Raw genomic sequence first — 11665 nt, forward strand, 5'->3', positions numbered from 1 at the left:
AGCACGTAGCAGTTTTTAGCGATCTTAAAAATGGTAATTGCGTACTCTTAACATGTCCAATGTTGCTTAACATTATGCTAGCATAACTAGCACTTGATAATCAAAGAGTGGTTTTTGGAATCTATGTTGAACAAAAATTTTTAAATACTTTTAAAAATCGCGCCTTAGTGTGCTATCTAGTACTTTTTTAAAATGTCAAGAGCTTAATTTGAAATTTTTCTACTTGCACAAATTTTTCTTGCAGTTGGGAGTTTATTTGATTCGCGGAAAATAGTCCTCAAAAATTGTTAAAAACACTGGATCCACGGAAATAAAACCTTTTTCATTGCCTATGATGTGTTATCGTCACAAAATGATTTTGCAAAAAATAGAGATACAAATTTGTTGTGTATTTTGATTTTCTGCAGTTTGGAGAAAGGGAGATCTTCGTTTCGGGAGCCTTTTAAATGTGGAATTAATAACAGCTGGGTTTGTGATAGAGATTGGTATGGTGAACAAAACAGCTCGGAACGTAAAAACATTGATTTTTGTTGCTCCAAATTACGCTTCTTTCCAAAGTTGTCAGGAATTATTCTCGACCCCAGAGCTCTTTTTATCTCAAAAAGCTCTGAGGACGAGAGTGACTAGAAATTGAATTTATTGTATCTAAGAATTTAAAAAGATATTTGACGTTGTTTCTTATTCATGATTTGCACTGGTTCTATCACTGAATATTAATAAGAAAGTAATCAATAAAAAATCTGCGGTCTGTGGATGGAAAAATTTATCTTATTAATTAAACAATTAAGAGATAAGTGATACTTTACGTTAAGTGGTTGACATTTATTCCTACTTTTAATGCTTTGTGAAGAGAATCATTATTCTTGTGGCTTCTCATATATACGTCAATACTGGTATAATACTCTCGTTGTCTATAAAAGTAAAATCTAGACAGGAAGAAATAGTTCTAGGTTAGGGGCCTGTCAAAACAACTCTGTTAGATTTTTTGTTTGTTAGGTGCAAGTTGGAAATTCTGAAGAAGTGTTGCTTTGGCATTGCTGCTTACCAAAGTGGTAAAGATGATACGATTTTTTCTGTTTTCCATACTACTGATTAATAATACAGGCAAGTTCTTAGTTTTGAATAGTATCCATTCTCATAAATGTGATTAGAAACACATATTAAACTTATATAGGAAAAATAACGTTGAAATTGATGGAGATCTGTTGTGCATATCACACTGTCGTGACTTGAACTTGTTTTTGTGACAAAACATTACGTCAGTCAGTACTTTTGTGTTTTAGGGTGGGGGATTAGGGTAAAATGCAATAATTTTTGCTTAACATATAGTTCTTATCTCTATTATTTTCACAATACTTATAAAGAGATTTAATGCCTTTAAAAGGTTCTGGTGTCGTTATCACAAGCATACGTTTTTTGTTAGGAGTGCGTTGCATAAACTCGACCGATGTGACACAAAATGATGCTGGTGATTTCACACGAGGTAACTAAAAGCCATTTCATATCATTACATTTTTAGTACTTCTTCCAGAACAGATGGTTTGTATTATATCATTTATTAATGGAATTTTAAACCAAAAGCCAAGAATAACCACATATATACAAAGGGACACGGAATCACGTGTTACTTTTATAAGTTTATGTATATACATCATACAACCAAATATAATTCTTTAACTTTTAAATAACCGATGGAAATTCTCTCGAGCTTCCGGCAAATGAGAAAGAAATCAAAGATTTAGAGTTAAAACACGGTAGGTTAGTGTGTCCATACTTCAATTGTAGTGAGACTCATATTCTTCCGGCCAAAACATCAAGTGACTTACGCTAATATTGGCAGCGTAGATAAATTATACAGCAACCACACACATGAGCAGATTGTCAGAAAAGCAATACGGCTGTCTTGTTTTGTTCAGAAGGACTGGATGTATGATAAGGGAAACATGCACAACAGGCTAAACATTCAGGAAATTTTTCACGTAAAAGATATTAGTTTTGATAAATTAACCTGTAGTTTCTAACCGAGTAACTTTTGTAACAAGAGCCTAACTTCATAACGATTCATCCAATTTCGAGCTCTCTCTTCATTCTTATTCCATATCTAGTTAACCATTTAAGGTAAGTTATTAAAAATTAACCAGCCATCGTTAAAATTTAACTATACTGCGAAACGTAATTTATCTGTAACGTTGCCATAAAAAATCGTGAGTGAGTTACGGGATTGATTATTGATTAGCTAAATTTTGCGAATTATTCTGAAGTTTTGCGCGTGGTGTTTGGAAAATTACAATGAGAGAGGTTAATTTGCGTTAGTTCCCTAAAGCATCTTAATATTTATTTTTGCACTGTTCAATTTAAAATTATATATTTGATTTGTGTAATTTATGACAGGTGGTATTTTGCCAAAATACGACCCTCGCTTTTTCGGCTCAAGAAGAAGAAGATCGTTTAACTCTAGACGACGTTACGTTAGTTCCAGGCGACGTTACGTTAGATCTAGAAGACGTTACCTTAGCTCTAGAAGACGTTACCTTAGCTCTAGACGACGATATACTAGAAGAAGAAGAAGCTTCACCAGACGACGACGAAGCCTCACCAGAAGAAGAAGAGTTTCGAGACGCAGAAGAAGTTTTACCAGAAGAAGAAGAACTATGACACGAAGAAGAAGAACATCTAGAAGAAGAAGAACTGCGAGACGGAGAAGACGAGTTACTAGACGAAGAAGAAGAGTTTCGAGACGAAGAAGAAGAGTTATGAGAAGAAGAAGAACTGCGAGACGAAGAAGAATATTTGTGCGACGAAGAAGAAGATTTTCAAGGAGAAGGACAAGCTGCAAAACAGGATCAGGGAAATGTAAAAGTGAGTTATATCTTTTTAAAATATGAGATAAAAAAGTTGTTTTATCGATCGTGACTCTTATGGAGTTAACTTTCATCATTTATTTTAGGTCCAAATCCTGCATATAAAATAATCTGGAAAGCCGAAGGTAACAACAATCCGAAAAGTATATACTTCAGTCGTAGGGCACATGTTCCTCCTGGCGGTTCAGGTTTGACTATTGGACGAGGTTATGACATGAAAGAACGATCAAAAGAAGAGGCTTATAACGATCTTATAAAGGCCGGTGTTCCAAAAGAACAAGCCGAGAAATTGTCAGGTGGAGCAAAGTTACAGGGTAACGCAGCAAAAAATTACTTGGAGGTGAGAATTGATATGCATTCCTGCAAAAAATATTTTGTGAGCTTGAGAACTTCGTTTAAGTCTCACGCAATCTGAACATGGTAAAGTCTACTTGCCGTTCTTCACAAGAACTTAGGTTATATCTGAAAATTAAATAAAAGCATACCCACTCTGCCGGCTGCGGGAAATTGGTATGGCTGGTTTGTTTACAAATTTTGAGAAAAGGTGAAATTTAAAAAAAAATAACGAAAAGACCAATAATTTTGAAACTCGGGAAAATAGTATTAGGGAACATAACTCTCTTATCAATGGAATTTCCTTACCTCGCCATTTAAATAGAAAGAATTAGGATAAAGGAGATTAATTCTATGGAAACGTGTCGGCAGAAGCAGAAATGTTTGACTTAGAAAAACTAATTCGCCAATGTCATTAATTTCTTTCTAAGATTCCCGTTTCGATTTTGCTGCGAAAACACAACAAACAATGTTTTTTACATTTATTTTGTATTTAGAAGAACTTAAAAGGTATAGTTATATCTGAGAAAGCTCAAGAAAAGTTGTTCAACATTGCTGTAGAAGAGAAAGTGAAAGACGCGAAAAGAATATTCACAAAACCTGATGTAGTGAATGCTTATGGAAAAGCAGATTGGAATAAATTGAATCCAGCTATCAAAGGAACAGTTGTCGACATGTTGTATCGTGGGGATTACAAACCGTCAACTAGGAAGTTCCTACAAAAGGCAATTGTTGATAACGATTTAAAGAAGTTTACTGAAATAATGAGTAATGAGAGGGTTTGGGATAAGTATGGCGTACCCCCAGATCGATTTAAACGAAGAAAGGAATTCCTTGAAAATGCTGTCAAAGAACAGAAAAAGGAAGAAAAAAGACGAAAAGGGCAAATACCACGTCTTTGATGTCTTGTCATTTGAACATTAGCCATTCTTGTCCCCCAGAGCTCTTTAAGATTAAAACCTCGGATGTTTATTTTAAAGAGCTCTGAGGTGGAGAATGAACTCAAACATTACTTTGTGGATAAAAATCAAATACAGAGAAGGAGAACACGTTGAAAGACTCTTTGGCAAGTAAAAACCTTGAACTTGTTAATGCAAAATACACACACGTTTGTTCCAATAAAGTTTTATATGCATTTTCTATGAATTCTTCTTGGAATTATTGTTATTCAATTTGATATATTACGTATATAACATATAACCAAACTTTTCTATCACGTTTTTTTAAAAACTTCTTCCCATCTTCAAAATTGTGTTATTTCTTTGTATTTCTAATGTGTTGGTTGTCTATAAAAAATAAGGCGATTTCAACAAGCCAAACTCCTTTACACAAATTTTCGGTGGTTTTATAAAAAAATAAACCTTTAACAATAAAAACAAAATTATGTTAGAATAGTTCTAAAGTCAATGACATAATGGTTGTGTTGACAGGAGGATTATCTCGGTTAATGAGTGCCTGTTCGTTAACCGAGATAAATCCTCCTCTCAAGGTTAATTTAAAATTATTACTGTCACTGCGTAACACAGTAAAATTACAAGAAGACGGAGCATAATCACATTCATATCTATGATCTGGAACAGCAGAAGGGTGATAAAGACAGTTAAGGGGTTTATTGGTAAGATGCGATATCCCTAGGTGCTCTCACATTCTGACCTTAAAGTGACAAATACTTTTGCCATAATTAGTGGAGTTGCAGCCACCACACTTAAACTGGTAAACAAGACCAGAGCGTGAGTACTTAAGAAGAAGAATTACAATAGTTAAACTGAAATAAATGCGAAGTCTGCAGGTGGAGCTAAATACAAACGATGAGAATAATGCAGAAGTTTGCTACGAAAAAAAAAGTGAGAAACCATAATTTTTCTTTTAACAGCGTTCGATGCAGCGGGGTATGCTAACAAAGAATCTTTCATCTATATTATAATGCCCGTATACGTCTGTCCGTCCGTCTGTCTGTCACGCAAAATGGTAGCTTAGCTGCGACGGGCGAACCCGTGGATTTTTCCACGGGCTAACGACTACAATCGTGGACAAAAATATTGAGACTAAGGCTGTTTTTTACTCGTTATCCAAACATGGAGAAAACAGTCAAATAGTCAATTAATACCCTGCAGCCGACAGGCTGCAAAGTCGCCACTTTTGCACACAAGTAGGCCAGGCAGAGAGGGTTGAAAAGTTGCTAGTCACATTCAACATTGACAAGTGAACTTTGACAAGTTCGAGATGTGTGAATCTAATATATAATGAGCCTACGCAATTACTTGTGGTGGCGAACTTCGAAATTCGTTGTCTTGTCCCAACATATTGTGACCACGATTGTAGTTTTAAAAAAAAGGCTATTGTTTAAAAAATATGAATGAAGAAAAAAAATCCGCACATCGTTTTAACAGGGTTAACCCAAGCTCCATTTAGCTAAAACCAGAAGCTAATGAAAAATAACGGGATTATAAAAAGTTGGAGCTCGTAGAAGCCGATTTTTTTCTTGTTTATGACACACTTTTAAGTAGAAGTTTCTACTGACTCAGCAATTTTGATGTTACGGTAAAATCATTTTATTATGTACTAAGACTTATAATTTTAGGATATAGTAAAACAAAAGCTATAAATAAAACACAGTGTAAATAATTAAGCTATTTAGACAGCTAAAAAAGGATTACTGCCACCATAAATGATCCGATTATTACACGCCGTTCTGCATCAATTGTGAGATTATTGAATTGTTTGGTAGACCATTTAACGTTTTTCCACGGTATTGTAGGAACACCACTTATGCGTCTTTTTCCTCTTTATTTTCTTCAACTTCTATTGGTTCCGCCTTAGCAAACATTAAATGGATTGTTTTCCTGATTTTTAAAATCGGAATAACCACATTTCGGGCGTTGTTTATCATGTAAGCATTGGAAGACATGTTAAGTAAATCTTATTCGGCTAACAGAGACTTCTAACACAATGATAAAATTTAAAACTAAACTAACGGGATGTTAACCGTACATTGGTATTTTGAACAAATCTCAGAAAAGTGCTGACGTCACCAGAAATTGATAACTACGTCTTTGTTCTTTTTATGACGTACAACAACTTTGCAAAGTTTATCACAAATTACCGGTCAGACTATGTTTAAGAAACCCTGGGTCGAATAGAGTTTAACAAATATTACATCTTTTTTAAGAAATTGTTACAAATAATAACGATAAAAGCAAAAAACAACGAATAAAAATCATTATGTAGTAAAAAGATGGAGGGCGGCCCTCCACCGTCGTCGATTTACCAAAAAAAGACATCAAATAGTAAAAACAACAAACTAACGATAACATTGCACACTACAGAAGTTCAATATAATGCTAAAGCTCGTGACTTCTTTCATTGTCCGAAAAATTATATTTTGAATAGTAGTTATGTACAAAAGCAAACAAAATTTGAATCAATCTCATAATCAATGAAGCCATGTTATTCGAATATAAGAATTATATTTTTTGGTGTAAACAGTTTTCTTATTTGTTTTATTATATGTTTATATTCTACGCATGGTATTCCTAACATAAGAAATGGCATGCGCATTAATATCAAAACTTTTTGATATATTTTAATGCGAAGAATATGCGAATTGCTAACATCGAAGTAAAACCGCGTGATCTTTCTTGATTACTATCTAAATGTTTTGTTGTACAAAGTTTTAACTAGAAAAAAATTGTTGTGAATTGTTGTGAGGCAAAAATAACAATTTTGGAAAAGGAAACTTTTTTCAAAGAAGTCACAAAGATCGCTCTTTTCAGCCTTATTTCCTTAAGCAAAAAGTCGTACGCACTCTTTGGGTCTCTTTAAAGAAATAATTTTGTAGGCCATTTCTAGTTTTATTCTAACTTCGGTCTTCTTTTCATCAATTGGATCATAAAATAATCATGGGAAAGAATCTGCAGTGAAAGGTCAACTATTTATTCATATAAATTCATACTTTTTTATGTCAGCACATAAGTTTAGCTATATTCCGCATATTTTTATTTCCGGAATTATTTTTTTTCGCACAAGAATAACATTGTTCACTTTTATGTGAAGCTGGCTATAATAGTGAGTCATAAGAAAACGTGATCTCATAAAAAATTGTAATGTGTAGAAAAATTAATGGTGTCAGCAATATTTTTACCTTGGCCATTGCAGCCTAAATCATTCGAAAATTAGAGCCCTTCCTCCCCCAGGTACTTTATAAACCAAAAAAACAAGGGTTGATAGTACTAAAGCAAACTTTACAATACACGCAAGACGGTTAGAACTGTTCAAACATTATAAGTTGTTTTATCGTTTTTATGTTTTGTATGAAACTTTTATTAATCGCTTCAGTTTTTTTGGATATTTGAGAATTATCCCTCCTTTAGAAATCTTATTGTTCAACTAGGCCAATGCTCTCTGTGTTTCGACTGCCATAACTTTCACCTTTTAACTGCCGAATGACATCATTATACAATATCATATTTCTTTCCTTGATCAACATCAGATATTCACATTCGCGGAAGGTTATCGCTCTGTTGTGGCCACGCCTTCTCTCATAATAACAATAACCGAAAAACATATTCACTATATGAGCTACTAAACCGACAACCGAAATTGTTATTCCAAATATAAACAAGTGCCACAGAACATGAAGAATGTGTTGGTAAAGTGTAACAGCTTCAACGTGACAAAGTACATTACCTACATCGTATCGACGTAGGATGGTACTTATAGTTGGGACGTCGCACAATCCTCTGGACGGAAGAATATATTCCCCTAAATCAGAAAATTGTGAAAAATATAATAGAACTAGTCGATAGCCTTGAGGAAATCTACGAATTCATTCGTAACACCGCTATAAAGTTACTTGGTTATTTTATATAAAGGAGCTGAAACCTCATCTCCAAATCAAAGTGTTTAAAAGGAAATCTCAATTACCTGGATATCTCACCCCTTCCACAGTAACCTTTGTTCCATTTATCTCACGAACATCTTTTCCATGACCATATTTTGCGTAATCCCCATTCAACAAAGATGCCGTGTACCGAAAAGCAAACACGTTGACTACGATGTATAAAACTTTCACGAATATTCCCAATGCAGTCCGAAGCCATAATTCAATTATCGGATTAACGTCATGATTAAAATATGCATCTATAATTTGTTTCCCAACACGCTTCTCCACATTGGTTCGTAAGCTAAGCAAATCTGTATTTACGAACTTAAACATTGAGTATGGCGCGTAATACAAAAATGCCAAGAAGATGAAGTAGAACGGAAGCCACTGGTATTGTCTAAAGTACTCCCGAGTCATGGCTTTACATCCTGCGAGTTCCTTCGTAGAGTACCTTGCATCAAAAGTACAGGTACTTGTCGTATTTTCAATCATTCCTGTTTCTTCTAGATTCTCAGGTAATCCATGATAAAAGCTGCTGTTTGGAAATTGAACAAGTTCCTTATAGATGAACAACCCATTTGACCAGCACCAGTTATGGATATAAAGCTGGGTGGTTGAGTCCTCGCCTCTAATCATACACGACATGCCATGTGCATAAAACTCAACAATCATAATTAAACCACTTAATGTCAACACAAGAGTCATAAACACGCGACTGTACCGATCAAACAAGCTGTCGATGTTTGACTTTTTAACTGTACTGAGAAGCGCCATTTTTTGTATGTTGTTGTGTCTCGTTAAAAGTTTTTCTGTGAGCTAAACAAGCTATCCAGTGATTAAAAAGCGATTATGTTATTGTTTATTTTACAAACCTAGCTGTCATATGTCATTGATATAAAATGTTTTTGTTAAAAACAATAGCTCTTTTTATTTTATTTTCTCCTAATTTATTTTCTTCTGGTTTCTTCCCACTCCCCTTTCCCTTTCTGGTGGTAAAAAATGAAAGGATCGCAGTAAGCAAAGAAATTCATTCACGATTCTCTTGGTGAAATTATAGGTAAAACAATTATTTAAATAATTAAAAGAGCTGTCAATTAGAAATAACAATAAAAATGTAAACAAAAATATTATGTCGAGGGCAGTGTATATAAAACAATAGGTCTTTATGTTTTTATTGTTATTTACGGCAATTTAATGGCTTGCCAATTTTTTTTGTTTTAGATTTTAGGCGTGTATATTTTTGAGGATGTGCTCACAGTTGAAAATATTTCTCTAAAAGAACTCGAACGTTTTTTCAGCGTCACCTCAGTGCCTATCCAGTAAGCACGGCAACTTTGTAACAACGTCGCCCTGTGACGTTGCACCGACTTAACATAAACGTTGCGAATGAAAATCGCAAAGTTGGTGCACGACAACGTCATAACAACGTTGCGTTTTGACGTTTGAACGACGTCAGAATAACTTTAAAGTAACGTTGCAGTAACGTTTGAACAACGTCGCGGCGACGATGTTTGCTAGTGCTTTCTTCGCTGACCGCAGGATCACGTCATAACAACGTTGCGTATATGACGTTCGAAGAAGTTTTAAAGACGTTTAAAGTAACGTTGTAACAACATGTTTTTTTTGAAAAAGACGAAAGCTTTTAGTAATAAAATAATTCTTAGTCAAACAATATACATTAAAATATTCTTTTACATGTTATTTGTTTAACAAACAAAATTGTGACCAGTTAGGATGCAAACAACTTTACGCTTAGTATCATGCACATTAGCAACCTTTCGCTTCCAAGGAACATTTGACTTTTGAATTACACATTTATCAAAAACTTGTGACTCAACTGGTCGATTAAAATATGACTTTAAATACCGTGATGGGGCAACGTTACATTGATAGTGATCATCCTCCATTTTATCGGTTATACATACTTATTGTCATTCAGTAAGAACCAACTATTTTTGTCATTGATACCAATTTTGCTTATGATCGATTTCTAACCATTACTAGTTGAGGTATTTGTGTCAAGTTCTTGACCACGCTTTACTAATTGACTTAGGGGATTCCGTGAATTCCTGACATACTTTTTCAAAACCTGAAAATGATTTTCGAAAGGAAAACACGAACTTTCATCTGAGGACAAACCAAAATGTTGTACATCATTGAAGGTGAATTAAATTGTGCACGTTGCAGGTTGTAAAAGTAGAACCATAATATTTGGAATCATTTATTACAAAGGAAATCATCAAGTCTTTGGCATAGTCCAGATAGTTGTTACGCATTTTCTTAATGGAGTGAACCAAATTTGCATAGCAATAGAAAGACTAATAAAATGAATATAGTTTTCATCCGTAAGTATACCCTTTAAAACGATTGGTCCTGTATAAAGAAGGAATTGCCTATACTCAGTAGCTTTCCATCTTTTCAATTCCAATAGTCCTCTCGGTTGCCTTGCAAAGTCGTTGGCAACATCCCTCTCAAATTGATCGATTTTGTAGAAATCTGACAGAGATGACCAGAAGACAATCTACAGATTCTACGACCTTCCTTAAGGAACATTAGTATTCGTTTCATAACACCCAAACAAACCAAATGCATATAATCATTTATGCAATCAACACTTGAATCAATACAACTGGTGCATTTCATACTAAACATCTTTCACAACTATAGAATCCGCTATGACTCTTCACTCCCTTCATGAATTGCCTTGCAGGAGCATAATATGTAAAACTTTAATTTTAACATACACAGTTTCCTCCCCCATTTGTAACCCATGTGTCTCTAAACGTTCATATTCTTCCAAGAAATCTTGAAGGAATTCAGAACAATCACTAAGCTTACTCTCTTCACAAAAAATCGATATGATAAAAGGTATGGTACCATTAACCTAAAATAGGCCACAATTGAGTATTAGATGATTTGTATCGTGGCACACCATCTTTATTGACTAGCAGGTCAACCATCTGGGAGGAATAACTTTCCTGTAGAAAATCTTTCAAAATGAGTCTAATTCCCTTCTTAATGCCAATATATACGTATTGTCTACCACACGTTTGAGCAACCGTAACATTCCTATACTAGGACGTTTTAACAATGTACGTGGGTCCTTAGGTAATTCAGAATGACCATTTAGTCAAAGAATATCATGTAATTCTGTAACACACACTTGTGTACAACGATTTTTAATAGCCCAAGCTGTTAGGGTTACTTGTAAATCATTCTGTGAAAAATTTGAGAATTATCGCTTAACACAGGTGTATCAGAATCTGAGCTATCATAATTCCATTTCATCTAAATAGGTGAATTGAAAAATTCACTATCAACAAAATCCTTATCATAATCAGATATTGAATGATCTTCAAACGACTAACTGCTAGAATCGTGTAACAACTTTTTGGCTGAAAATGTTTTTTTCGGGAAACAGGTCAGTTCACGTCTGTCATTTTTTGCCGAGGGGAAATAAATTAAATTAGGAAGGCTGATCAATATGAAAACTTTATTACTACAACATTCTTTTTTAAAAAGAAATCGTTTAAGCTCCTCATTTGTTCAACCATGTTGATATTTTATCAAAACTGAGAAAAAGTTATTT

The 11665-nt window shown here is 34.2% G+C and overlaps 2 protein-coding genes across 2 annotated transcripts; one reads left to right on the top strand and one right to left on the bottom strand.

Annotated features, from left to right (window-relative positions):
- The first annotated feature begins 36 nt into the window (after positions 1-36).
- Positions 37-4406, top strand: LOC130654963 (uncharacterized). The gene is made up of 6 exons (XM_057457661.1): positions 37-893; positions 997-1052; positions 1424-1483; positions 2392-2859; positions 2948-3201; positions 3692-4406. Exons 1-6 carry the CDS (start codon positions 838-840, stop codon positions 4094-4096), a joined length of 1299 nt encoding a protein of 432 aa, XP_057313644.1. The 5' UTR covers positions 37-837; the 3' UTR covers positions 4097-4406.
- A 1920-nt stretch (positions 4407-6326) lies between these two features.
- LOC130654342 (uncharacterized) lies at positions 6327-9026 on the bottom strand. Its single transcript, XM_057456904.1, has 2 exons — positions 8118-9026; positions 6327-7955 (listed from the first exon to the last, which is right to left on the bottom strand). Exons 1-2 carry the CDS (start codon positions 8848-8850, stop codon positions 7570-7572), a joined length of 1119 nt encoding a protein of 372 aa, XP_057312887.1. The 5' UTR covers positions 8851-9026; the 3' UTR covers positions 6327-7569.
- Positions 9027-11665: the final 2639 nt, after the last annotated feature.

This window comes from Hydractinia symbiolongicarpus, chromosome 8, assembly GCF_029227915.1.
Source record: "Hydractinia symbiolongicarpus strain clone_291-10 chromosome 8, HSymV2.1, whole genome shotgun sequence".
Lineage (NCBI taxonomy): Eukaryota > Metazoa > Cnidaria > Hydrozoa > Anthoathecata > Hydractiniidae > Hydractinia > Hydractinia symbiolongicarpus.

What these genes read in the sequence shown, in the direction of transcription:
- LOC130654963 (XM_057457661.1), top strand. Translation starts at nt 838, where the DNA reads ATGCTTTGTGAAGAGAATCATTATTCTTGTGGCTTCTCATATATACGT. An exon ending in TCATATATACGTCAATACTG is followed by an intron (nt 894 to 996) that starts GTATAATACTCT and finishes TTTGTTTGTTAG; the next exon opens with GTGCAAGTTGGAAATTCTGA. An exon ending in AGGATCAGGGAAATGTAAAA is followed by an intron (nt 2,860 to 2,947) that starts GTGAGTTATATC and finishes CATTTATTTTAG; the next exon opens with GTCCAAATCCTGCATATAAA.
- LOC130654342 (XM_057456904.1), bottom strand. Translation starts at nt 8,850, where the DNA reads ATGGCGCTTCTCAGTACAGTTAAAAAGTCAAACATCGACAGCTTGTTT. An exon ending in GGAAGGGGTGAGATATCCAG is followed by an intron (nt 7,956 to 8,117) that starts GTAATTGAGATT and finishes TTTCTGATTTAG; the next exon opens with GGGAATATATTCTTCCGTCC.